Genomic DNA, 27,448 nt, shown 5'->3' with positions numbered 1-27,448 from the left:
CCCACATGTGCATCTGGAACTGGTTGTGGCGGTCACTTGTGCAAAGGTTTCTTCTGTTCACCAATGCCAACAGGAGTGCCCCATGACCGCCATGACCCAAAGGACCCAAATGCGAGCAGTCAGGTACCAACGACCACCAGGACTACAGGTCCACAGCCCGCATGTGATGACAAATGCAAGCTGGACAAGGGCAACCGATGTTCATGTGGCGAGAATGGATGCGATGATAAATCACCTAGCTGTTGTGCCAATGCCAGCTGCCCCTATTGCGACTGTGGCGAGAATGGCTGTAGCCCCAGCTCACCCTGGTGCTGTGGAAATGATTCATGCGAATGGTCAAGGACAGGTGGCGGTGGAGGGAACAATCCTCGCCCAAAACCAAAAACTGGTTTTGTCATGATTTCAGTGTCCGATGTCGAGAATCCTGCTCCACCTTATATTCACCATTATTGGGAAGTCTGGTTAACAACAAACCCAAAGACAATTGATTATTGCAAAGATGAATCTCTTGTGAAATTGAAAACAGATGATGTATCACAGGCATTACCTCCTTCGCTTGGACCATTTACTGCTGAAGGGATTACGTGCAAATACACCACCGACAAGAAATCAGTTGGTAAGCTAGAATGTAATTCTAATGTTGCCAAATCCTCATGCACGCTTATGGATCCAATTAAAAAATGGGAATGCACCCTAGAAAACCCGGTAAAATGGCTCACTGTCAGGTGTGAGTGGGAAGGACGGCAATAGAATGCGCATCCGGGCCGCTTGAATGGAGAATGCTGGGTTTTCTCTAGGGACCGGTTGATTCGTGAAACGGGGGGTGGGAAGGCTGTATAATTGCTACCAGGAAATTGATATACTCATTGTACATAGTATTTATTTATGGGTCTTTGCCTTCGTGCAACCAAGCTGGTATCAAAAGCAGTTCAACCTTTCAATCAACCAAGCCTTGCAATTTTTAGTCAAAGTATATATATACATACCGACCTAACTCCTACTTCGTGGTGTTCAGAATGTTGTAGTTTCATCCCCTTAAGACCTAAAAGCACCAAGGCAGGTCTTGTTAAATAATAGATTTTTTTTTTTTTTTTTTTTTTTTTTTTTTTTTTTTTGCTGTTGTTGGGGGGGGGGGGGGAAGGGGGAAGTTTGCTTTTGAAGGCTTTCAATATATGAGCTCTGTCCCTATTGGGAAGACTTGTATAGCCCATCAAAGACCTCGGTAGCATTGGAATGTTGAAACAAACAAAAGCTGAGGTCCTCCAGAGATGGACACTTCACGCACTGACTACCATGCGCTCCCTTTGACTGTCTGGCAATTCAACCTCCCTCGCAATGGATAAAAAGGCCGAGCTACACTATTTCCCTCTCATCTCCTCGCAATTGCATCGCCATCGAATGATGCCCGGAATCGATATACCTGAGCTGCAAACTATCGAAGAGCTGTACATAACGATGACGAGTATGGAGTATGGGTCTACAGGCCTACAGTAATTGATGAATGGTTGATAAAGTTCAAGCAAGAGAAAGCTATTTAAATAGCTGCTGGAAATATACATAAGTTGCCCGTTTAAAAGAACTTGACCAGAGTATGTTCGGATAAACTTTCCTCCTCTTTTCCTCTGACTGGACTTCGATCTGGCTCCGGCGCATCAACCAACCACTGTGCTATTTGTGCAGCAATTCTTCGCGCTCTTCTGTTCTTCCTTCGTCATCTCATCCTTTAAGCAGAAGCGGTTCCATCTCTTTCCAGTGACCTATCCTTTGTTCGATTTCCTCGGTGGTCATGTTCTCAGCGCGGACTTCTGCACCCTCCCTGGGAGGGTTGACTGTCAATACATCTTCTGCAAACTCATTGTTGTAAGCCCATAGGTTCCCTCTTTTGTCCCCTTCCGTTCCTCCAGATATTATGGTTACGATGGTTCATACCCATTTGTGCTGGTTTGAAACTGCTCCCTGAGGACTGCTCGTGGAGGAGGACTTTGTCAATGTAGCGGGCGTTTATCGTCCCGCAGAAAGGAAACAAAAGGAGGTGGAAGAGAATGCAGAAGAAGCTGTTGAATTGGGAATGCCTGATACTTACTATCGAAATCTTTACGATAGTGGCGCAAATACTGCATCGACCGCACCTGCAATCACAAACGCCCAAGGCGGATCATCGTCTGGCGGTACTTTGTTTGGCGCTGCATCCACCACCCAACAGCAGCAACCACAGTCAGGAAGCCTCTTTTCTACCCTAGGTACGCAGAACCAACAGCAACAGAAACCTGCCGGAGGAAACATATTTGGAGGACCCGTTCAGCAGACACAGCCTGGTTCTGCAAGCCTCTTTGGAAGCACGCAACCGAAAAGTGGAGGCTCGCTTTTTGGGGCTGCCACCCAGCAGGAACAACCACGAGAACAACCTCAATCAGGCGGGCTTTTCGGCGCTTCACAGCAAAGGCCCGCTGGGATCTCCCTTTTTGGTGGGGCTACACCTATTTCCCAACCTACTACTTCCCAATCACAACCTAGCGGATCTCTGTTCACCACCTCGACGACGACAGGCGGTTTATTGTAAGTAGTGTCTGTCGCTATATTGGCCCCTTTTTTTTTTTCTTATAGTTTACTAAAATGTATCCTATGTAGTGGTGCGGCTCAGCCCCAACAGCAACAGCAACAGCAACAGCAGACACAACCAACGCCATCGCTCTCGCTATTCGGAAACCGAGTTAGGACAACGCAAGGAGAACAAACGCCAGCGGGTTCAACAGTGCGGGGCGTCAAAATTGACGTTTCGAGCCTCGTCCCGACAACTAAATTCGAAAACTGTACTGATGATCTTAAAAAGGAAATCGAAGCCATTGACACCTTCATCCTCAACCAAATCCGCATGTGCAACGAAGTTGCTGACGTCCTCCCCGCTATCTCGTCACAAGGTGCTCTCATACCTAATGATGTCGAGTTCGTCCAGGGAAAACTAGATACCCTCCAAGAAGCCCTTGAAAACGACGCCAATGGCATTGAAAGTGCTCGTGTCCTTGTAACACGGGATGCGGTGGAGGCTAAGCTCGTCTTCCGTGCTCTCGACAGCCTTCTCCTGCCCCTCCAATACCAACCTACAACAGCAGACATTTGGTTTCCACCAGATCAACAGCCCAAATCTCTACCAAGCCGCTCTCGACGCCCTGGCCTCCGCTCGCGTCGCCTACTCGCTCTCCCTGAGGATGCGGAGGATGACTCCCGTCTCGGCGCCACAGGCAGCCCGACAAATCTGGTCGATTACTTCTCCCAGCGCACAAACGATATGAACAGTGTCGTTCAGAAATATAGAGAGAGTCTGAAAGAGATTGAATCTCATCTTCGTGGCGTTGAGGCGTCACTTGTGCAGAGGATCCATGACTTATCATCGGGGAGCAAGGATGGTGGAGCTCCGTCCCTTGTGTCCACGTCCAGAGCGAATGAGCTTGCTGCAACGCTGGGGGATGTGGAGACAGCCATCCTTGGAGTTGCCGGGCGAGTTGGGGGTGTTCTAGAAGAGGTTCAGGAGCTTGTTTTGGGACCCTTGAGTATGCGTGGTAATGGGATAGCAAATTGAGGGCGAACTGATAAAAATGGAATAAATTAATTATGAATTAATCAAGGGAGACTAAGTCGAAAATATCCACTTTTACTTGCTCTGCTCGCAGTTTTCTTCCTACAACCCCCCAACCCAACTCCGCCTCCTCTCTCTCTCTCTCTCTCTCTCGTTTTTTTTTTTTTTTTTTTTTTTTTTGTGTATTATTACTCATTTATGGTGGTATTTGTCCGGAATTTTTGTTGAAGTCGGACGTGTGGAGCAAATACACAATTGCCGGATTCGAATGTTTGGCGTTAAATGGCATTAGTTACGCATAGAGGGCTCTGAAGGCCTGTAGTCTATGAAAATTATATGGATCTAATGAAGTATTCCCCAGATAACCATTTGCCATGAGCATACCCCTAGCCCCTAACGACGATATTTTTCATGTCTCCTACGGAATTAACTGTAAATACATAAAACTGAGAGAGTTGATCCTTCCCAATGAAGCTATATAAAACATGCTATCATACATATGCTGATGGGATAGGAAGTTACTCGTATTTGAAATATTAGTTATATTAATGGGAATTGTCATTCCCCATCATGCTTCCTATCCCGAAAATGTTGGATCGAGGATTAGAACCCTCGGTGGAGGCGTCAGAGGGGCGGCCGATTTTGATGCCAGAACTCAGGCCATAGTTGCCAGAGTTAATGCTAGAAAATCTGCTATCAACGCCTGCGGGCGCGAATCGTTGCGGAGCAGGGAAAATCTGAGTGTTTGGTGTATAGCCATGTTGTTGACGCTCCTGGCAATCAGGCCTCTGGGTCGAAGATGGAGGGCCAGGGAGCCTGGTGCGATGTTGCGGCGTCGCTGGTAATAATGTGGCTAGAATTTATTAGGTCAGATCAAGCTACGCCATATAACTGGATGAATTTTCACACGTACTGGTCCGGAAAGGCGGTGGCATACCGCTAGGAGGAGGCATTGCCGCGGAGTCTAGGCGATTTTTCGTGATACTTCCACTCCCACTCCTTTGATGGCGGTGCAGTTGTTCGATTCCTGAATTTGCCGTTGGATACCTGGCAGGGCTACGTCGAGGAGATGGAGCCAGAGAGGTTGAAGGACGGAACAAATCATCTGCGCCTGAGCCGGAGTTGGCCCTTCCACCAAGGGACTCAAGGACCTGGATTACGGAATCCGATGCTGCTGTTTGAATCTGAGACCTCATCGCCTGGTTTTTAAGGAGATTGTAGAGGTTCGTTACTTGGGCATGCTTCTTGCATTTATCTCGATATATCTCAACTAGCTCATAGTTCTTCTTTTGCAGCTGCTCCTGATTTATTTGCATTTCTACAGTGGCGCATAAGCCACAGTTCATCGAAGACTGGGGGAGGAAGATAATACCTGAAATGCGGTTTTGCAGAGTCGATATTTCTGAGTTTGCGTCATGAATCACCTTGTCCATTTGTTGGTTTAGGACACCATATTTCTCGGTCAAACTTTTGCTGAGATATTCCTGATAAAAACTGTTTCACGTCAGACGCAGCACGCAATCAATATTCAATACCTCAGATATACATTTCCTGGGCAGACTGATACGTCCAGAATGCCAAAGCACGCCCAGCACATTCCATAATAGTATGGGGATCTAGTCCACTGAGTACGCTGGTTTTGTAATCTTCGCTAGGGTTGAGGACGGTAGAAACCGCATCGTCAGGGTTAACAAGACTAGCGTTGCAAGCAGGGCATTTCCGCTCAGATGTTGTCGGTCGTGAAAGGCCAAGGTGGTCGGCACATTGATGGCAGAAAATATGTCTAACCCAATAAACGGTTAATTTTGTCCCTCTAAGTCTCCCCCGAGGCGGAGGGTACGAACGAGCACGTAGTTACCACTGCTCTCTCACTCAAGGTTACTCTGCACTTCATAGAATTGCATCGAAGACAAAAATCCAACGCTTGGGCCATGGCGGAGGGCAAAGTGGACGACGCAGGTTGACAGAACCGCAGACTAGCTCCAACACATATCACACTGCATTTGTATACCTGAAATCGATGAAGTGAAGTTGGAGTTGAAGGGGATTTGAAGTCAAACAGTTAGAAGTGGATTGCCGGATTAGGAAACCATCATGGTTGAGCCGCACCGAGCTTGAGTCCCAGGGGCGACGGGATTCGATTTGCATGGAAAAAGGAGTATGCTCGCATCTAGTATAGATACGATACTTGAGTAGATCGAATGACGAAATCAATGTATGATATTGGAATACGCCATTCCCTTCTTTAAAACCAATGGAACACCGGTGCTTAGCCACATATATCCAACCCTTATCAAAACGCCGCGCAGAGTAAATTTTTAAAAAAAGAAAGCGTTGCCTTTGTTATCCCTCCTAATGCTTCCCATCTTTTCCTCAAACTCCTTTCCAGGCTCGTATTCTCGCCAGAGGCTCGCGGGGAAGATATGCTTGTTTCTTTCGAACCATCTGCGGTCTACTACCTTGGTCAAAGTTGGGTCCATATCCGCACCTTCCAGAGTGGGTTCCGATTCAGGATCTTCGCTAGACTGCGGCGGTACCGTATTTGAGTAGTCGAAGAGTAGCCCTCCCGCAGTGGTGAAACTCGGGACTCGGTTCGCAATAAAATAATAAAATTCATAATGCTGTGAAGTGTGAGCTAGCAGAATGGTCAAGGGATTAAATGGAAGGCACAGAGGAAACGAATTGGAGATTGCGGGCATACATGTGGAATAATTATGTTTCCCCTAACGCACATCAAATCATCAACACCAACCCTTGCCCATTCCTTACGATAGTCCCTACGGCCTCTACCACTCCTACCGCCCCCGGCAGCACCGCCAATGCCCAATTCCGCTCCTACTTTCCGACACCGTTCAAGAAAAACCCATATCGGATCACCTTTCTTCACTTTCGCAGTCCCGGCAGGAATATTTGTCCCGTCGTAAAACACAAACGGAATCAATATCTCAGTCGCTTTGACCCTCTCTTGAAGCGCCAAAAATTCACGCCGGAGTGCATCTCGAGTTTGTGCTTCAGCTTCCAAGGCGGATTTTGTGATAACTTTCGGGGGAGGGACAGAAAGGTTTGGGTTGGGCGCGATGCGTCGTGCAGGGGGTTTTGGGCTGCTTTCCGCGGGAGTTTTCGCTGGGAAATTCCGATCACCGGCATCCACTGATATTATGCCAGAAGCCTCTGAAGCATCCTCCACGTCATTGTCGCCAAAGGACAATTTACTTTTCGAGAGATTACCTAGCTTCTTCTTCCTTTTCTTGGGGTGTTGTTCCGCAGACCCATTTTGTGGTGTCAGGGCACTATACTTTGATTATTAGCTATAATATATAGTTGGTTGTAAAGTGGTATTAGCCTACCCATCAGTTGTTTCTCCGCCAGAAGGGGTGGCGCTCCTGGATGTCCCTTGAGCGAATCTTCCAAGAGATTTATCATGCGCCTCTCTTTCCTTTTGTTCGAGAACCTCAGCTCGTCTTTTCCTGAAGTCGGAGAGGTGAACCAGACCAACAGTTTGCGACTTCAACAAGTCTTCGGCAGAGGCGGTCTGGTTCATAAATGAACGGGGAGTGGACTTTCGGCTTTGAGGATCTAAAGGCGGTGGCATTTTGTATAGGCAAAAGAAGGCAAACGCATCGCCCGTAGAAAGAGGAAGATGTTAAGTCGGGCTTGTTGTATCACATCACGTGACAGTTTACGATCTTTCCTGGCTTTGATCAAGCTGCTACGCAAGATATTTGTATATTTCCATTCCTTATACTACGAGAACTGTAGGCAATACTGATGGTCTTCTTGCCGCTGGCGACTTTCCTAGGTCAAGTTTAGTCCTTTACTAGCTCCAAACTCGATACAGCCAACATCACGGTGAGCAGTAGTTGCAGCTCCATTCTGCGCTGGTCCCATAGCGGCGATGACGGAGGAAAATGATGACGAGCTCTACGACCCAACATATTCTGCTCCCTCTGCTGAGACATCAAAAGGCCCTGACACCCGATCTGGCGAGACAAACATGACCACGACAGAGGATAAGGGACAAGCACAAGCCCAAGAGGAAGATGAGGAGGAAGAAGAGGAGGATGAGGATGAGGTTCGTCCCTCTGGCAAACTGGGGTTCTCGTTGTTACAAACCACTAACTGTGTGGCAGGATGATTTCAAAATCATAACGGATGGCCGCCCGGAAGCCACAATTGAGTCAGTGCTTAACCCCAAATTGGCTGTTGATGTGTTACGTGCACACTGACAGAACGAATCACAGGCAACCCTCCCGACATTCTGTGCTTAGAAAGGAGTCTCTGCGACCGTCATCGATGGAAGCAACAAGTACACCTAAAGTTTCTGCTCCATCTATCGCCCCAAAAGTTGAAACGGCCACTATTCCGAACGCCATAGCCGCGAAACCCACAGTCCCCCAGAAACCGGGTTCAGCGTATCCTGCCCAACATACATCAACTATCGATATCAATGCAAATCCCGTCCATCCTACGACTAGCAAACCTATACTCTCCACAGATTTAGACGCCGATTTCCCCACAGAAAATGATAAGCCATGGCGCAAGCCAGGATCAGATATGACCGACTATTTCAACTACGGTTTTGATGAATTTACTTGGGCAAGTTATTGCCTGAAACAAGATACGCTTCGAAAGGATATCGTTGACCAGAAGAAGCAAATGGACGAGATGCACGCATTCCTAGGTGCTGGACTACCTGGAATGCCAGGTCCAAGCCCAGGTCCAGGACCCGGAACTCCAAATCTCATGCCCAGCGGAGGCACTTCAGCCCCGGGTCCGGGTCCACCACAAGCCACCGGTCCCCCTCCTCCCGCAATGCCAGGAATGGCTCCCGGTATGCCTGACATGTCGCAGGAAATGATGCAGGGGATGTTTAACAGCATGATGGCACAGGGATTGGATCCTGCCTCAATGGATCCAATGACTTTCATGCAGCATGCACAGGCAATGATGGGAGGCGGCCAGCCCGGCCCGGTTCCGGGTTCGGGTCCGGGCCCTGGTGGTCCGCCGGGTGGCCAACCAGGTTTTGCTGGTCAACCTCCCGGACAGCCTTTCGGTGGCCAACCGCCGATGGGATATGGCGGGTACGAGCAACGGGGTGGAGGATTTGTTAGAGGAAAGGGCGGACGGCGATGGTGATAAGACTCCAACAATGGCTAAAAAGGCATGACATTTCTTACTTGAAGCTTGATATTTCCTGATTTGATATGGCATATGTCCTTTATCTAAATCGGTTTTTACTAGGGCATTGAACAATTGACCTAGCAGTAATACTATATACTATCCCCTCGTCTGGCCGCTAGGACACAATTAGCATATTTTTTAGTGTGTACATTAGTGTATTAAATACATGGAAACTACTGGATAATATGAGGCATCAACTGTATTGATATGTTTTAGTGTAATTTATGTAATCTATTTGATCTAGCTTTAATTAATATTATTAGAATGAAACCTCTTTCAACATTCTCTTTTCAAGCAGAGAGCAACATTCTTATACATTGTACAATCATATTTTACTCTTGAAATTCTTTCTTTATCCTCTTCTTCTCTCTTTCTTTTATATTGACATCAAACACAACTTTGAAAAGATAACAGAGAAATTCACTGATGATTTAGATTGAGATTTTATCAAATAATAGATAGAAAATTTGAGAATTTAAAAAATTGAAGATACAGCTGCTGATGGAATTCAATATGAGATACAATAATGTCAATAATGTTAATAATGTCAGTAATGTCAGTAGTGTCAGTAATAATAAGTCAATGAAGAATATAAATATTGACAATAGTATGATCAATAATTAAGTATAGAATTGATAATCAAATGTGATTGATGAGTATATGAGTTTTATAAAAAGCTCTATATTGATTGGCTAGATCAATCCCATTCATATTATAATTGTAATCATTAATAACAATAGAAATCTCCACTGCTTTTTGTCAATTATCTTCAAATACTTTTTAAATTAAAAATTCATTAATAAATATCAATTCTAAATGTTTTTTGACACATTTAACAAAGCTATCTAACAGATGAATTGTAGACAGTAATAATATTATGTTATTATCTTTTCATTCAAGATAAAGAACTTGATTTTGAGAGATAATACACAGAATATTATAGAGAATATAAATAAATAATTCAGAGTTTCTCAACTCTTATAATATTATTATTCTTCTTTTATTATAGATGTATGCAGTCAGTGACTATGACATCTATCTAAAATACTCCAGAATTTTTCAATTTAAAAATAAGTTAATATACAAAGTCAATTTAATACATGCAATAGCAGAATTCCAGCTCAGAAATAAACAACTCTTCAAACTATTCAATTTAATAAAAAATGTCAAAAGAATGACAGCAGATCAATACATTCAATTTAAAACAAATGAAATAAACAATATAAAAAACAACAGCTATTAAAGGAAAAGAAAGCATTCACAAATTAAAGTTTTCAAAATAAGTTAAAATCAAAAATAATGAAAATGAAACAAATTTCAAAGTAAAAGTAACAAAATAAAAATAAAAACAAAAACAAAAATTAAAGTAAATACATAGAAACAAAGAAAAAAAAAAAAATTGAAAAATTGAATTTATTATCAGATCAAGAATCATTTAAATCATTTCTGATCTTTATTAAATATGATTTAAAATAATCATGTTCAAGTTTTAGCTGCATTATTATTGCAAAAAATTTCTTTTTACATTTTATTGAGCAAGCTTTTCATTTTGACTTAGTTTCAAACCTGGAATAATGTATAGTCTTTTTTTGTAAAAATCAGATATCTTGCCATTTTTGCAAATATGATTCTCTTATTTTTCTTTTATTAACAGCTCATATTACAATTCATTGAAAGCAAACTTCTAATTCAGTTGCTTTTTTTACAGCTTTATCAGCCATTTCATTGCCATATATATTTATGTGAGCAGGCACTCAGTGAAGATGGATAAAACAATTGAATAAGATTATATTACTATTCCATACAGGATGCACCTTAAGCTAGTTTCATATTATAACTCTTATAACCAACCGACCACCGCGTCCGTTCTCTCAGACTACTTTAACTAGTTCTGGCTCTTCCAGCTGGGGATACTAGTTAATCATCACCATCTACTCTAGACATCACCATAGTCTAGAGCTTCCAGTTGCCGATCTCAGCTCATTGGCCCTTGGCCTACCAATCAGCTATTATGGTCTTGCCCCGTGTAAGGGACTAACTATAGACTTACCACACCCAATGTTTTACCTATTAATAGTATTAGATGACCACTAGTAGGCCTTAGAGATAGGGTGTCTATCAGAATGTCCTGTTTGGTTTACTACTACCTCTCTGATGAGGCAATCAATTGAATGGTTTTTAAAATCATTCTCTGTTATTGAGGTGGCCCTCTAAGTGCTGGAGGCCTTGGCAAATGTTAGCATGTATAAGCACTCTATCTCCTCATTTGAGAACGAGGCAAAATTAGCTCAATACCATTAATGTAATAACTAAGCTGTTAATTCAGAAGTACAAACTAATAATTTCTCATACTAAAATATATGCAATTCTATTTGCTGGTACAGATTCACTATCTTATGTTTTCTCTCAACATATTGCTGCACTTCATATTTCAATCTTTCAGCTGTGAGAATTCATCTTTTTACCCATCCACACTCTACAGAAACATCATTACAACTACTCATGAACATAGAAATACATTTGAATTTTCCACTTTTCCAACTGTTGTATAATTTTAACCCTCCAACTTGTTCAATATTATCACATGCCCTCTGCGATTTCTCTACATGCGTGTACTGCACAGATTGAGTGGTCATAGAGCCCTCAACGCCCTCTCATCTGCTCAAAGACATTAACATAGCCTACATCAAACCACTGAAGCCGGAGTCACCAGCCAATTTTGTCACTGAAAAGACTGGCAAGAGGCAGAGGAAGACTGTCACAATGCCTCCTTCAGTTCTTAAAGAAGTCAGTGACAGCATCTCTACAGCCACCTCTCAGCTGCAGAAGCAGTTTAAAAAGGCTCAACAGCATCAGAATTTACAGTAGAAAGCTCTCTGAATACTCATTTACAATCAAATGCAGCAAAAACAGCTGTGAGAGAGCTGACTATCTGAATGAGTGTTGTTCAGAGAGGGAAAAACTCTGTTCTTTCTGAGATTACCTCTGTCAAAACTGTGGCTTCCCCAGCAGAGAGAGCTAGTGGAGCTAATCTGCAGCTCAAAAATATCAATCAGTCAAGAGGCTCCACAGAGAACACAAAACAGCAGAAGGACTCATGAATCCTCATCACTCTTCAATCAAAGAAATTAATCACTCAATTACAGTCATATGCTGTATAGCAGGCAATCGTTGCAAATATTCAAAGGGTGGGGAATGTGGTCAATGTGCTGAAGATGGAGCCTATCAGAACAGATTGAGTGATCACATCAAGCAACAGAGGTATATGTGATACTCTGATCACTGAGAAGGCAGTGGCTACTCTCTGTGAAGTTCTTAACACCATGGAGATCCGGCTATCAGAGCAGTGGTATAATTATACTGTTTTACAGATTCTAGAATTTGTGCAGAACTGAGAAGAAGCAAGAATTTTCACAGACAAAATGATTGAGAGAGAAATTCTGACTCAAGCAAAGATAAAGTCAGTGAGCTGTCAACCCTCGCATCATGAGGTGAATCTCAAGGCAGAGAAGATTATATGAATTCTCTTCTTCCTTACCTCAGTGAAAGACTTCTCACTTTTCTATATCAGTGAGAGAGCCAGGCTGATTGAGAAAAGATCTTTGATAATGAAATATAACCCAGAATGTCAGAGGTTCTGCCACCTATCAAAGTGTGCACAACTAGCAAGATGCTCTAACTGCAGTGAGCTCATAAGCCAGCATGAAAGATCAATAAATGCAGAGTGCAAGAGAGTGTTATGATGTGTCAACTGCTGTCAACTCTACTCAGCTGAGCATCAGCACTGCTCTGCTACACTCAGGTGCATGAATGACACTCTTAGATATCTAATTCAAAAAAAGCTAGCAGCTATTCACCACCTTGATGACAGATGCCACAGAGATGCTTAGAAGCAGCAACTACTGCTAGCACAGTCAGCATCAATGATCACAGTGATGATATTTACATCAACTATTCAATCAACTCAGTCAATACAGCTCACTGAGCTAGCACTCTGCAAGCAGACTGTTATTCAGAGTTTCATCAGTGATGAGAATATCATCTGGCAGATGATCTGCATCAGATGATGCTCAGCTCACACAGCAATATAGCAGCACAGTCAAGCAATTAAAAAACAATCTAATTTCAGCATGTAAATAACAGATCTGAAGCTCTTCAATCTCATCTCATAAATAAACTTCAACAGCAGCTCATCAAATGACTTCTCATGTTAAAATATCAATATCAGCAACACAGTTAATGCTGCAGAAACAATCAGGAGAAAAATCATTCTCTACAGATTTTAATCAGAGCAGCTCTTTATTACACAGTAGCTCTACAGTGACGTACTTACGCCCCCTATCCACCTCTGACTTCCGCTCCACCCCTTGCTGCTTCCCGGAGCTTCCGCTTCTACCTTTCCTACAAAGAGCTTCCACTCCTACCTTTTCTATAGAGCCTCTGTCCTTCCCCTTGTATGCAATCGCTCCTTCTATGAGAGTTGATCTCTGTAAACAATCACTGTATGTATATAGGGGCGTACGCCCATCTCCCATCTTTTAGAGAATATGACGTGTTTATACTCATAATTTGACCCCTACGTAGCAGCGTACGCTATATCTACAACTTGTTTTTGAGCAGAGCTGTGAAGTGATCTGTATACAGAAGCCATACACATACCCTGACATCAAGACTTCTAACCACTCAATGTATGAATGCTTTGCATCTATAGACTGCTGGGATGACACTAATCTGGAGCAGTGAGAGGAGGAGAAGCCCCAGGTTATGATATATGTACATAAGAGTTCAAAGACAAGAGTATAGCAACACTAATCTGTGTAAAACAAAGATCTGCTATGAGTCAGTATAAATGAATGCCACATTCTCAATGTGTACAGACAGTTTGAGACAAATGCAGTTATGAATTATTTGATTAATCTGAGCCCACTAGCCCGCTGTCTGATAGATGGAGATATCAATGTATGATATGATGTCTTTGAATCAGAGGCAGTGAATCTGCACCGAGGTAGGGAGCTTGTTCAATGGATCAGTGAACATGGAATGGATCTTCAATATGATCTTTACTTCCACTACAGTGTATCAAGATTTACACTGCAGCTCAGATCATCAATTTATGATCATTATATTGTCAACAACATCTTAGACACAATTGAGTGATGTTCAGATCAAGATCATAAACTCTCAGCTGAAGCTCTTTACAGATCTTGTCAGAGATTTCATGATAAACATGTCTTACTTAAAGAGGGTTGAAAATATGACACAGTTTGATGATCTGATCCAGTACTTCACTCAAAGTCTTCTGGCTGCAGCTCAGGCAGTCAGTAAGCTAGCTCAATAAAGACAAATCACAGCTCTTTGATGATAGCAGACTGTTGAAGAGTGCACTGAGAGCTCACCACTCACCAGACAGAGGCCGCGAAGCATCAATTCAAGAACACAGTGTATAAAATCAAATGTGCATATTGAAAGCAGATAATCAATGAGGTCAGAAATGGTAGAGATCTGTACTGAGTGATGGCATGATATAAACTGAAACTCAACCTCAGAGCACCCCCTCTGATGATTGAGAATCAGATCAGAGAAGAAACAGCTGTCAAAGCTGAGACACTTCAATAAACAATTCTGAAGTGATATAACTCAGCTGATGATCTGAAGTATAATTCATTGAATGATGAGGTCGACTTGCCGTTCCGCTTTCGAACCGGTAAGATCTGCTTTGCTCGCCGTGGAGTAGTAGGTGCTGCGTGATTGTGAGAGAATATCTTCTTGAAGACGAAGCCACCAGTCAAGGACGTCGTTCTGCGTCGGAGGATCAGGGAACAGGGCCCAGTTACCTTCGCTGTCTGGGCCCAGCACGCGTCGACAGATGGCATCTGCTTTGCCGCTCCAGTCTTTTCCCTCAAAGTACTTGTCGAAGAAGCCCTCGACGTCTCGAAAGGTGCAGCCACGTATCTCCTCGAAGATTCTCGGATTCACCAAATCACGCGTCTGCTCGGAGCCTTTCTGTGACGACGATGTGGATTTGACTGGTGTGCCGTCATAGGAGGGGGGAACGCTCGCCGGTGGTGTTGTTCGAGGGATGGTGTCAATGAGGGTAAATACAGCTTTCCAGACATCGAAGTTCCAGGTTTTGGCATTCTGGGATTCAATGGGAGGCCTTTGAATAACCAGGTGCACCAGCGGCTGGTAGTCGTCGTACCTGAAGTTTCCTTTTGCCTTTTGGAGGCGCTCGAATAATTGTGCTAGATCAGACGCCATATTTCCATCATTTATCCGCGAGGGAAGGCTGTAGGCTGCACCCTCTCCCTGTAAAGTATAGACAAGTTTTGAAATCACATTTTGATAGAGTTGGCCAAGGTTATCAACAGCGCCATCGTAGGAAATTAGACGCGACTCATATATTCTTTCGGCTTCCTGAAGCGCTTCTCGTAAACGATCGACTAAGTTGGTTAGAGGATGGTTCTCGACAATGTTGCGATCTTCTTGTGAAAGTCCCGCCATTTTGACGGTATAAAAAACCGTTGAGTTTGGTGCGAGATTAATTAGGAGTTGTAAGGGGAGAAAAGTTAGGTTGGTGTGCTAATTTTATGTGATGAATGGGAAACAAACACGGGAACAAAAATGCAGAATTGTTAGGAAGTTGTGATGTATGATATCTGCGAGGGGGGATAGCTCGCTGGGAACAGATGCTGGTATATATATTCAAAGTGAGGATTATGGTCAAAGGGTTGATCCGGCTTGGCTTTGATGTAGTACGCGAAATGAGAAAACGGATAGAGGCGCCAAGCGAGCAACCAGGTCGAGATTAATCCTATTCGATCGTGACGGAATGGTAATACGCGCGAACAAAGTAGGGGGATTGAAATAGTATTTTGAGGAACATCGGCTATTCCCATTTAGGATTAATGTAGGCCGCCTGCAGCCTTGGAAAACCAACCTGGTAAGAACCACTGTTCCCACATGAGGGAAGAGTCCCCCTGGGACACGTTCACGGACAATTGCTGCCCTGCCTGCTGTCCGAGAATTTTTGCCGAACAGAGCGCGTATGGCAATGCCATAGGTCCGTCAACTCTTCTCGGAGAACGCGCGAAGGATACCGTTTACATGAAGAGTATGAACCTTCAGATACTCAAGGCGCTCTTGAAGTACGGATGTCGCTGCCAAAAGTTTTGTCTCGCGCTAAAATATACACTAGATCACATTGAGATAGTTTCAAAGTGAGCCTGGAGCCCGAGCACTGATTAGGTCTTATTTTAGTAAAGTATAACTAAACCCTTTAACAATCATCAGTGGTCTCATGCCTATAGTATGGGTGAGTCTCAGGCACAGACACTAAAAAGAGAAGATGTGGCCTTTTTAGTGGAATTTTAGTGCCTTGACAAGTCAAAACTTTTTGCACCGAGGTCCGTACGTACAGGGTCCGAGATAAAATCAATGAAAGCCAAGAGGTACATTTTCATCGCCGCGACATACCTATTTAGAATTAGCATTGGCGATGTCAATCGGTGTATGCTCCCTGTTCTTCGGAATAGCAGCCATTTTTTTTAGAATTTGATGATTCCTAACCACATGATAGATATGCCGAAACTGTGGGATGGTTGATGATGCGGATGCCGGATGATGGGTCCTTCGCTAGTGCAATGATCGCGCCAGCGTGGATATGCCCTAGTGTGACGTGCCATTCCATGAGTGTTCTTGTCAGGGGGTTGCGATCGCTAGGTTGATCGTTAGGTTTCCCCGCGATTGTCGACATTGCGTCCCCGTAATTGTAAGATTTGGCCATAAAATGGACGGCCTGGGACGGGTGATGGACGTCTATTTGAGATTCTCGTTCTATTATCTTGTAGACCGATTCTTTGGACGTGCGAACAGCGGTGAAGTTGGCACCGTTCGGGGCCCTTATTGTAAAATAGGAAGGGGTGGTATCTGATAGTTGGTATCTGAAGCCTTGATCTTCTAGCTTCGCAAAGGATAGAAGGTTGACTGTTAGATTGGGGATCCAGTGGACGTAACCCACTGAGATATCCCCCCCTTCTGATTCTAGAAGGATATCACCTATCTCCTCAACCCGTCCTACGCCACCGTCCGCGGTAGTAATTTCTAAATCACCTTCGAACGACTTTGCGCGCACCAACGAGTGCCTTTCACCCGTCATATTGAAGCTTGCGCAGGTGTCGAGATACCAAGGTTTGGATGTTGTAGCGGACGACGTAGATAAAGCAATTGCTGCGTTGGCATTAGGTTGCGATGCAAGGAGATCTGGCGCTCTGGTGCCAGTAGGTTTGTCGTCATCCTTGTCCTTCTTCTTATCCTTTCCCTTCTTTTTGGCACCTTCAGTGTTGTCAGTGCCCTTATTATCCTTATTCTCTTTCCTCCACCACTCGGGTGCTTTGTCAGGGTTCAGATGATAGCAATTAGCCTTTATATGCCCTGGGACCTTGCAGTATCCGCACTTTGCGGTTGCGGCGGAAGTTGTGTTGTCATTATCATTGGTGGCCGCGTTGGCCTTTGGAGCTTTAGGGCGTCCAGTACCCTCTGATTTACTCATCCGGTGAGCAATTTGTTTTGTGAGATCGTTGATATCTAGGTTGACAATCGGACCCTGACCCGTCCCGTAGAACGTATCGAGGCGTGATTTAACATAGGTCCTCTGATAATCTCGGAGGCCGATAATAAAGAAATCATGGAGGTAGTTCTCACCACGGTCCTCCGTTAGTTGTCGCATGCGAGCAGACAGGTATTGATATCGGCGTACGTACGCCAGGTAATCACCGTCCTTGACATGCAAGTGGGTAAATTCTTTAAGGATGTTAATCCTTTCTTCCCCTAGGGATATCGCGTATACTGCGCTTACCTTGTTCCATAGGGCCGCCGCGTTGTCGGGTTGAATGGATCCCATGGTCAAACGGACAGAACCTACTAGGGATTGCAACATGCGACGGAAGAGAAGTTTTGAACGTATCACCCAATATCGCTGATCGAGCGATGATAAACCTTCAGGTGGTTCCTGTTGGTTCTTATTAAGAATATCTGCACCACCGATCACTTCTGCATCCGACAAGAACGCCATCTTCCACGTCTGGTAGTTGGTGCCATCGAACGTGGTGACGGACTTTGTGTTCAACGAGGCCTGCGCTTCCTTCTGGTATTCGCGAGCCAGCATGTTCGGATCTTCTTCTGGTATAGGGTTCGGAGGTGGAGGAGGTGGCGGCGCGCGTGCTGATATCAGTCGCTCGCAGAGTGCAATGAGATCTGCTGCTGCCATGGTCACCATGCCGTTAGGATTCGGCGTAGGTATCGGCATAGGACTGGGCGTGCCATCCTCGGATTCCTCGCGTTCTGGCATCTTGCCAGTATCGCGTGCGGAGCCAGAGGTTGTCATATCTTCCTCTGCCATCGCGTATTCAGTTTGATCACCCTCCGCTTCTGAGCCGGATTCTTGCTCAGTAATAGGGGGGAAGGATTGGGGGACCCTTGATTGCGAACGTAGTGTCTTCTTACGTCCTGATATTGGGGTCGCAGGTAATCGAGAACCACTCATAATCAATCTGACTTAGGGAGGTTCTGAATGAAAATAAATAAATAAGTTTTTGATCCCTTCAAGATAGTAATGAAATCTCTGCAGCAGTCTCGACAGCAATTCCGTCAATTACACCACTTTTATAGGCAAAGAGCTCTCTTTTCAGGGGAATAATGTTTAACTCATCCAATATAACATCAGTCGCAGCGTATTCTAATCAAAACGTCTGTTTTTCTTAAAAATCTGCAATCCGGGCCATAACCTGTGGGATGGTTGATCTTCTCATTGTGCGATCGCTAGCTAACTATATAGGGGTAATCACGTGCGGTGGAGGGCCGCCTGGGCAACTAGTGCCCAACAGTTATGTGAGCTGATAACGTAATTCCCAAGCGAGCGAGCAGCCCAAGCGAGCGAGCAGCGAAACTAGCATATCTCAACTAACCAGAATTTAAATCAAATTATCTACTCCCACCAACCACTAATTAAATTAAATTAAATTACATGAAGTTGAGGACATCTTATTCTTGTATGCCCAACAGTATTGCAATTGCTGCAGCGTTGTGGCGCTCGTATGCGCGGTCTAGGCTCCGGGGCCGCAGGTACGGAATGTTGAATAACAGGCTGTTCAACAGGCTCAGCTGCAGGAACAATAAGATTCTGAGCTTCATTCCTAGTTAGACCCCCTGCACTTGGGATCCTGCGTGTAGACCTCTTGCGTTTTTGCTTCTCTTTCTCATTTGCATTGAAAATATCCTCATACTGCTTCTTCATAACCATGGCGCTGACCATCCCGTATTCGCAGGCCTTGATTATTTGGTCAAAGCCTTCCACTAACCCATGAGGTTGATCCTGATCCATAAGATTTCTGACCTTATTCACCTGCTTCTGCAATTGCCGGGGGTTACTAGGTGTTTGTAGGATCCAGGATGACGTTGAATTGCTTGACCTGCTGGCTGGGGGAGTAGGGGTTCGGAGTTGAATATTCAGCTGCTGAACAACGCCTTGAGGATCCAATGGAACTATTCCAGTGGCCCTGAACCCACTTTGAATGTTTGAAGCCTTGAAGGCTTCCCGACGTGCTGCAGGATAGGCATCTAGGAAATCTGCCTTCTTAATGATGTTGAATCCTAGCCGCATTCGCTGTTCAACTAGGGTTCCGTACGCGCGCTTTAAAGGTGCAAAAACACCCACATCTAGTGGCTGCAAAAGGTGTGAAGAATGTGGTGGCATGCAGAGAGGAATAATCTTATTCTCACTGCAGATTTGGTCAAATTCCGGAGTAAGATGACTGCCGTGCCCGTCCAGAATAAGAAGAATATGGGTTCCAACCCTGCGTGGATTTGCAGCTGGAATAAACAGCCGTGTAAGCCATTTGATTCCTATCTCATCTGTGGTCCAGCCATTAGGACTAACATCCAATCTCCAGCCTTCCGGCAGCCCGTCAAACCAGCCTTCCTGAATATTGTGACCTTTGAGGATAATATACGGCGGAGGGGCCCATCCTGACGCGTTGACTGACTCAATTGCAGTCACCCACTCACGATTCCCAGGCTGTATAAGAGTTGCTCGTCCGTAGTGCTCAGCACTAGTAATGACCTTGGTAGTTGCACAGAGCCCCATTGCAAACCCAGCTTCATCAAAGTTGTAAATATCTTCAAACACAATCCCATGCTCAGTCATTACCCTCTCTAGGGTCTTAAACCAATCCTCCACAATCCTGCGGTCTTCACACTTGGCCCGATCATGGTTATAGCGTCTTGAGAAGCGGCATTGGAGCTCTGGACGGCGTGCCACTAGATTTGACACCCAGTTCTTGCCAACGCGAGGAGGGTGGTTTGTATGGCTAGGCTTCCGTATGGCAAGAAGATGATTAGCCATATTCTCCACAAATGCAGGCCGGGGTGGTAGTCCTCGTAAAGCTAGGTCTAGGATCCATTGAACAAGCTTATCCTCTTCAGCAGGAGTTAATTTATGTGAATTTGCGCGTAAATTCACCCGTGAAGATCGACCACTGAGTCTATGACCAAGTGTAGAGCGTGGCACATTAAAGATGCGTGCAGCTTCAGAAATAGAGGATATTTCCTGCTTTTTAATAGCATTTATCGCGAGTTCAAGTCTTCCCTCTATCTCTATAGAGTTCCTAGCATCTTTAGAGCGAATTGGTGGCATAATTGCGCGTTGAAGTGGATGAGTAGGTAAATTAGTAGGTGGAAGAATTTGGCTGCTCGCTCGCTTGGGAATTACGTTACCCAAATAGGTTAGGTGGCATAGGTCAATTTAAGATTGCTTGTTGGGAGTTGCAAGCCCAGTCTAATTGGTCTGTTGGTTAATGCCTCCTGATGCTGTCAGGGAAATAGCCAGCAAGGCTGGGAAATGAACTAAGTTCAGATTTTCTTATCTGGGGGGCGGTCCGAAAGTTTACCAGTTACGGACCAAGGACGCTGCCGAAACAAAGACGATCACAGCTGGACTACCCGGAAAGGTTCGATGCTCTTGGCGTCGGTCTGCATGCGCGTATGGACGAACTGCGGTCCTAGTATATTTCCTCTACTGCGTACTTCCACAGTCGCGCTCTGCAGGTGTTCATAATGATAGTCACCAAGCTAAAATGTTAACTAACTACAAATATCTATTGATAACTCGATATTTCCATGTCAGCTCAGAAATTTACAGCCAAAGTAATTCTCCAATGGCCGTTCCAGCTGCTGTCAGTGCATCTGAAGTGGCATTATGAGCATCAGCAACAATACTGGAACCTCCAGGATCATGGAGGAAGTTGCACGACGCGGTACGGTATCGCAATGAAAAGCCCCGAGTGGTCAAAAGACAAAGGACATCAAGGTGCGTACTACGGACAGCACCAGGAGAGAGCATCATCCCACCCCCCAGCAGAGGTAACCTCGCCGTGAGCATCATTCCTATCGTCGGTGCCATCGGGTGCTTGCGAGGGGCGTGGTAGCGGCGGTGGGGGGGCCTTTGGTCTCCGTCCTCGGCCCATCGAGGACACCACAGCAACTGATGGTCTTGACAGCCAGCCTGTCAATCTTTCTCTATTTATCTGTTTCTTCTTTATTGTTTCCCTTTCTTTTCATTTTGAATTCCACTCTTCTCGGTGGTCCTAGCTAGTTATGAATATAGAATCCTCTAATTATTATATTTTATGATAGAATAATAAATAAAAAATAAAAGATCGCTGCAGAATTGGAATCTAACCTCGCGTTGACCTATCATTTGCATGGCCGGATATGACCGAAACAACGATTGCGTAGAACCTATCATCCCCTCGCCGCAACTCCTCCTCCACCGATCTGGATGTCGGGCCATGTCAGGAGCTTTCAGAAAAGATAGATCATCTGCGGGAGCAGCTGTTCATCCCGCAGCGTCCCCTTTGCCTCCTCGTCCACCGCCTCGCCGGAGAGCTGCCGTTCGATGTCGATCACGGCTTGCTCGTCATTGCCTTCCCTAGGGCCGCTGCTTTCCCTGATAGACCCGCCTTTGAGTTTCAGGGATGTGTGGTTTTGTTGATACTCACACGCAGAGGCACGTTGTGTACCTTGAGTGTATGAGCCTTGAAGTGTACGACACCGGAAGGAATGAAAACTATTCCTTGTCTTTTGCAGAGTCCGCATGGCTTCATGCCGGAGGAGTATGCTTGCAGCTCCTCCCTATGTACATTCTTCTCGATATGATCCCACAGCTTGTTGGATCTTTTCCAGATCCTGAATTGGGTGTCGTGGGGTAAACCTGGATCGGCCGCACAGAAGGGACACTGCAACGGGTTCAGCTTCTTCGAGGAAGGTCCTTCGTTATCCTCATCGCGGGCACGGCACGGGGGAGGGAACGCAGGCTTTGTGCTTTGCCCCATCGGCTGTTTCTTGTGCCTCCCTCGGCGCTGAGGCTCCTTACGGGCCTGCAGTCTCACACAGATCGCAATGCTCTCGCATCGCCTTGTGAACAGGTCTTCCGGTGTGAGCTCCACGCCGATCGTGCAGGCAAGCTGCACGAACTCTCTCCGTTCCGGAATTTGAAGTTCCGGTGGTGGCGGTGGAGCTGCACAAGCACCACCCGCTTGATCCCCGTTGATCTGTCGGTTAAACTCATCAGTGTCCGCGTTCCGGAAATGTCGCTTTCTGGAATTTGCAAGCAACTTTGTTCGAAGTCGCAATTTGGTGCGGTTGAGTTTGGATTCGACTTTCATCTTCTCCCAGTACAGGCGTGTCCCGTAGGATGCAGAAACGGTCAGATAGCCTGCTTCTCTGATCTTCTGTGTCAATTTCCGATTCTTCTCCGCCAATCGTTGAATCTTGGGGTCTGTTGTGATGCGATTTTTCTGTTCATCTGTGAGTTCTGTCGGGGCTGTGATATCGGCAACGAGACGCAAGGAGTGAGCTACCGCCTGGGCGGCTTCATCAGAGGGGAACCCCGTCACAAGAGCCCACACGTCAACCTGTACGACCTGGTTAATGTAGTACCTGACAGCGTTCGAGTCGTGATCGGCCACCTGATCTCTAACTGAGGACGGGACTTTGCCTACACACCAGTAACTGTAAGCAGAGGAACGGGGATCAGGGAATCTCAGAGTGGCGGTGTGCAATTCGGCTGCGGCGGAATATAGAAATAGGTTGAACGGTCTGATGAGGAGTAGGTGAGGAGAATGAAGGAGGGTAGACAATATACTGACCATTGAGGATGTTGATAACAGTGCGTCGGAAGTAGTACTGCGTGAGTGAAATGAGAAGACCCATCAGCTTACCAATCTCCCTGAGAATTCGGGCCCAGGTCGACGCTTTGAGGGGCATCGTGTCAGACGTTCGATAGCCGGTGTCAGTGCGTTCCGGTTGTCGGAAGATCGGTATGTCTAGCTTCTCCCGCTTGACCTTCAGCTCCATCCCCCCCTTGTCGGCGGAGATCTCATGCCAGTAGATGTCGTCGAGATTTCTGAACTCTGCCACGAAGATACGGTCGTACAGGGCCATAGACAGGAGTTGTCCTAGAAGATCAAACAGGGGTTCGGGATGGTGACCGATAGTGAATCTCTTGCTGCAAAGTAGTCAGTCAAAATGGGTCAGGGACAGTGGTGGACATGGGTCGTACACACGTGGCTTCCCGTCCTCTCCCTTGGTGTGGAGGATGGAAAGCTTTGCCAGTAACGTGTTGGGTTGGCCAGGCTTGCTGCCACGAACGATATGGAAGTCCACATGTCGCCATAGGACCACTCTCTGTTCCTCGGGGCCAGCATCGTACCCATCATCGGTGACGCTGCGAATATCCGACAGAGAAATGTCATCATCCGACTCATCTTCCTCTGTCCCATCCTGGTCAGCGGCGGCAGGATACTCCGCGTCCGAACCAGAATATTCAGCGTTAACATCCGTACCATCATGTCCTCCGCTGAAGATGGAGTCGCCCGTCGTGCTGCTGGAGTGGCATTCCGGATCGCGACCAGGCTCGCTCTCCTCCTCATCTGTGCCAAGGTCACTTTGGCGGGGGAAGCTGATATATTGAGAAGGGCGGCGACACGCTCTTACTGATCGATGTTTCCATTGCTCCTCTTCATTCAACTCCCGTTTCCGCTTTCTAGACACTGCGGATCTGTCATAGGTGCAGTTGGTGATCCACCCCTCTACCTTGGAGTGACTGTCCATCATATTTGCATCTCTCATCTTTTTGATTGGGGGGGCAAGAGTGTGTTCTGATTCAGCTGCGGAATCGACTCCCCATGGCTCCTGTTCAGACGCCATATTCTTTACTTCACCATTTTCCTTCTGCTTCTTGCGCTTGTTTGTATCAAACAGGGAGACCAGCCGTTGGCCGAACATGGACATGAGTATGCCTACTGATACCTGAAGTCGCTGCCTCTCATCGGCGTATACCCGTGGACATCGCACCCAGTGAGTGTGGAGGATGCGGTACACATCGCCCATGTCTCCCGTTGGTTTTTGTTTCGGTAAAACTCGTAACTTCCATTTTTTCTTGCCCAGCCAATTGATATACTGTTGCCGCTGTCAACCTCAAACCAGCAGAAATCATCAGTATCTGTTGGAGATCGTATACTTACATTCAACACGTCTTCTGCCATGAAGCTGTCGATTCCTCGTTTATTAAAATGTCGATAGAACATCTTAAGACGTCGCCAGTAGCTATGGAGGACAGAGAGAGCCTTTACTCTACCCTGATGAGTTCTATGCAGCCAGTCATAGAATGCCTTCACATCTGCGGCCTCCATAGTCTTCAGCCATCGTCCTGGGCTCGTGTTAAACTCTCTGGGGCAGAACCTGGCGGTTGTCAGCAATGATGAGAGGCAATATAGATACATAAAGCTGTGAGAACATAATCTGACCATAAAAGTTTGTTCCAAACTGTCCTCCCACCAACTTTCGTGTTGTCCGAGTATTGTCTTGGGGTAGGCCCTGCCTTCACATGGCCTTCACGCACTTTTTTAAAGTGGCCGGGTGGTAGACCTGTAGAGAACTCTGTTTGGCGACCAGCGCCTTGACGCTTTGAGCGTACGACCGTCATCACTTGCTATTGATATTAGGATAGGAACAACCAGCTGATGCATGGCATGGCACAGAAGGAAGCCTTCTCGGCTGTTGTGATCCTGCAAACAGCCGTGGCACTTCCAATAGAGGAGAAAGATTATTGAAGGTGTTCAAGTAGTGAGGAGAATATTTCCAGTGGGGAGGATTGAAGTAGATTGGCTAACTACCCAATCAACTGTGTAAACAGAAATTGAGACATCATGATCCAAAGGATCACCATGCGGCGAGGCCCGACGGTATTTAAAGAATGGCACAGCCATCATGATCAGGTTAGCCCCTTTATTTCCAAGCGTGAGAAGCTCCTGAAAGTGTGTACGTGAGCTGGGTGAATTGGGGAGCATTCGCGCGGCTTCGGGTGAGCACGCGGGCGAGCAGGCCATGGAATGAGATGAAAAAGCTCCAGCGAAGTCGCCTTAAAGCAGCATTTGAGCATTCTGTTCTAGGTATAGTGTTGACTAGCGTGGGTGCAGATTGGCGGTGCTGGAGCGGCCGAAAGTACCACGAAAACCTTCCACTTTCGGCCGTCAATGCCCTTAAAGGTGTATTCTATCTGTTACTTTTACTTTGACATTTATTTCATTTTGATTATTTTTGATTTTAACTTGTTTTGAAAAGTTTGATTTGTGAATGCTTTCTATTCTTTTAATAGCTGCTGTTTTTTATACTCTTTATTTCATTTCTTTTAAATTAAATATATTGATCTGTTGTCATTTTTTTGACATTCTTTCTTAAATTGAATAGTTTGAATAGTGGTTTGATTCGGAGCTGGAATTCTGCTATTGCATGATTAAAATGGACTTTATATATTAGCTTATCTTAAGTTGGATAATCCTCCAAGTATTTCAAGTAGATGTCATAGTCATGAACTCCATAATTCTATATTGAAAGAATAATAATAATAATGATAATCAAAGCAGCAAGGGCTTATGAGGCTCTAACATAGCGATCAACTAAGTATAAAAAGGGAAGGAGGAGGAGAAAGAGATAAAATAATCTTATTTCTAATCAAATAACAAAACAAGTTTCTGTGAATAATGACTGAAGCATAGAGGACAACATCTGTATATTCACTGAAGGCAGAAATATACATATCATTGATTGATTTATATCTGAACAATGTAGTGGCCGGAGCAACTCTGCAGCTCAAGAGATCATTATTATATTAATATTATTCTTCCATTATAGATGTATGCAGTCAGTGACTATGACATCTACATAAAATACTTCAGGATTTTTCAACTTAAGAATAAGCTAATATATAAAGTCAATTTAATACATGCAATAGCAGAATTCCAGCCCAGAATCAAACAACTATTCAACGCTCAAGAGATCAGATATAACTGAGTAAATGTCGAATGTTTGCAATACAATTTGAGTCAGACTCAGAGGAAAAAAAAAAAAAAAAAAAGAGATAAGAAGATCAACGAAAAAGATACTGTATTTAAAAAAAAAAAAAAAAAAACAGTCAGAGAATTAAATGGAGCAGTGAGTGGCAGATGTAAAAGAGAAGAATGCTCAAAATACACAGTCAGATGAGAGAAAATGCTTGCTGTTTGAATCTTAAATAAAATAGAAGCTTTTAGCATGTTGATGAAAGAGATAAAGAGTCAGACAGATGTTATGAAAAAAGCATTTTGAAAAATCTTTAAATAAAAAAATACTAGATTTGCATACAGAGTTGAGCAAAGTAAAAAACTCATTTACAATTTAATTGTAAATAAAAAAAAACAAATTTGACTGCATTTTTGCATTAAAAAAGAGTATCTAAATTTTTCAACACCACAATGCCCATGTGGCTACATTCAAGAAATATTAGAGCATGTCATAATGCATTGTGATCACTACAGCATCTACAGAGAGACATTAAATCATTATAAAAAAATTGATAAAAGATGGCTACTGAAAACCAAAAAAAGTATCAAACAATTAACAAGCTGATAATTTCAATAAAACATTCTACAGCAATTTACAGTAACTCAAACTCAAGAGAAGTACAGAGCATGAGACTGATGAGATATATAGTAATGCTTGAATCATGAATGATGAGAGAAGAAGCTGCAACAGATGTAAGTATGAAAGAGATGTGCACAGTAAATATGAAAGTGAGAAGTAGTAAAAGAGGGGAAGAGGGTTGTTTTCTTCATTTCTCAAAAACAGCACTGACCGATCCTTGGTAAAACTGCAGGGAGGGAACTAAAGTGAAAGCAATTAACTGAGAAGAGGTTTTTAATCCAGTGGTATTGATCACAAGGTTTTCCTTTCATGTAACATAGACTTCCCACATACTATATAGATTAGGTGGTGTAGGAATAAATAATAATAATAATATATGATCCGGTTTTTGAGGATTTTTCGTTCGGCAGGGTCATTGCATTCGCCCTCTACAAATTCCTCAAAGAAATAAGGGTTCCCCAGTGGAAGAAGAAGGTTCTTGAGCTGGAGATCTTCAATAATACATACGTTAATCCCACTATCTTTTCCTTATGAGGTGTAGAAATAACTTACCAGTATGAATTATTCTTGCCTCGGTATGAAGGAAGTGCAGACCAATGAGTATCTCGAGAATAAACATTTTTATCTCTTCAATCCTGAATGCTCTATCAGGGACATAATTGAGGAGGATATGCTCCA

The 27,448-nt window shown here is 44.7% G+C and overlaps 8 protein-coding genes across 8 annotated transcripts; 3 read left to right on the top strand and 5 right to left on the bottom strand.

The window, feature by feature from the left end:
• Positions 1 to 1,335: 1,335 nt before the first annotated feature.
• Positions 1,336 to 3,577, top strand: HCAG_04952 (predicted protein; the record flags this gene model as incomplete). Its single annotated transcript, XM_001539435.1, has 3 exons — positions 1,336 to 1,462; positions 1,962 to 2,556; positions 2,629 to 3,577. 3 exons carry the CDS (start codon positions 1,336 to 1,338, stop codon positions 3,575 to 3,577), a joined length of 1,671 nt encoding a protein of 556 aa, XP_001539485.1.
• Positions 3,578 to 4,119: 542 nt separating this feature from the next.
• HCAG_04951 (predicted protein) lies at positions 4,120 to 5,468 on the bottom strand (the record flags this gene model as incomplete). Its single annotated transcript, XM_001539434.1, has 3 exons — positions 4,120 to 4,427; positions 4,512 to 5,058; positions 5,433 to 5,468. The coding sequence occupies 3 exons, from the start codon at positions 5,466 to 5,468 to the stop codon at positions 4,120 to 4,122; spliced, it is 891 nt and encodes a 296-aa protein (XP_001539484.1).
• A 424-nt stretch (positions 5,469 to 5,892) lies between these two features.
• On the bottom strand, positions 5,893 to 7,166 carry HCAG_04950 (conserved hypothetical protein; the record flags this gene model as incomplete). Its single annotated transcript, XM_001539433.1, has 3 exons — positions 5,893 to 6,195; positions 6,327 to 6,864; positions 6,922 to 7,166. 3 exons carry the CDS (start codon positions 7,164 to 7,166, stop codon positions 5,893 to 5,895), a joined length of 1,086 nt encoding a protein of 361 aa, XP_001539483.1.
• A 303-nt stretch (positions 7,167 to 7,469) lies between these two features.
• Positions 7,470 to 8,710, top strand: HCAG_04949 (predicted protein; the record flags this gene model as incomplete). The annotated part of the gene is made up of 3 exons (XM_001539432.1): positions 7,470 to 7,646; positions 7,705 to 7,751; positions 7,816 to 8,710. The coding sequence occupies 3 exons, from the start codon at positions 7,470 to 7,472 to the stop codon at positions 8,708 to 8,710; spliced, it is 1,119 nt and encodes a 372-aa protein (XP_001539482.1).
• Positions 8,711 to 11,518: 2,808 nt separating this feature from the next.
• Positions 11,519 to 11,856, top strand: HCAG_04948 (predicted protein; the record flags this gene model as incomplete). The annotated part of the gene is made up of 2 exons (XM_001539431.1): positions 11,519 to 11,542; positions 11,707 to 11,856. 2 exons carry the CDS (start codon positions 11,519 to 11,521, stop codon positions 11,854 to 11,856), a joined length of 174 nt encoding a protein of 57 aa, XP_001539481.1.
• A 2,560-nt stretch (positions 11,857 to 14,416) lies between these two features.
• On the bottom strand, positions 14,417 to 15,256 carry HCAG_04947 (predicted protein; the record flags this gene model as incomplete). The annotated part of the gene is made up of 1 exon (XM_001539430.1): positions 14,417 to 15,256. The coding sequence occupies one exon, from the start codon at positions 15,254 to 15,256 to the stop codon at positions 14,417 to 14,419; it is 840 nt and encodes a 279-aa protein (XP_001539480.1).
• Positions 15,257 to 16,316: 1,060 nt separating this feature from the next.
• HCAG_04946 (conserved hypothetical protein) lies at positions 16,317 to 20,153 on the bottom strand (the record flags this gene model as incomplete). The annotated part of the gene is made up of 3 exons (XM_001539429.1): positions 16,317 to 17,531; positions 17,610 to 18,228; positions 18,985 to 20,153. 3 exons carry the CDS (start codon positions 20,151 to 20,153, stop codon positions 16,317 to 16,319), a joined length of 3,003 nt encoding a protein of 1,000 aa, XP_001539479.1.
• A 1,457-nt stretch (positions 20,154 to 21,610) lies between these two features.
• HCAG_04945 (predicted protein) lies at positions 21,611 to 24,794 on the bottom strand (the record flags this gene model as incomplete). Its single annotated transcript, XM_001539428.1, has 6 exons — positions 21,611 to 21,802; positions 21,829 to 22,805; positions 22,957 to 23,265; positions 23,374 to 24,277; positions 24,334 to 24,550; positions 24,616 to 24,794. The coding sequence occupies 6 exons, from the start codon at positions 24,792 to 24,794 to the stop codon at positions 21,611 to 21,613; spliced, it is 2,778 nt and encodes a 925-aa protein (XP_001539478.1).
• Positions 24,795 to 27,448: the final 2,654 nt, after the last annotated feature.

The sequence above is a fragment of the Histoplasma capsulatum genome, genomic scaffold, assembly GCF_000149585.1.
Source record: "Histoplasma capsulatum NAm1 scaffold_5 genomic scaffold, whole genome shotgun sequence".
NCBI classification, from domain to species: Eukaryota; Fungi; Ascomycota; class Eurotiomycetes; order Onygenales; family Ajellomycetaceae; genus Histoplasma; species Histoplasma mississippiense.
This window is presented reverse-complemented; position numbering and strand designations above follow the sequence as displayed.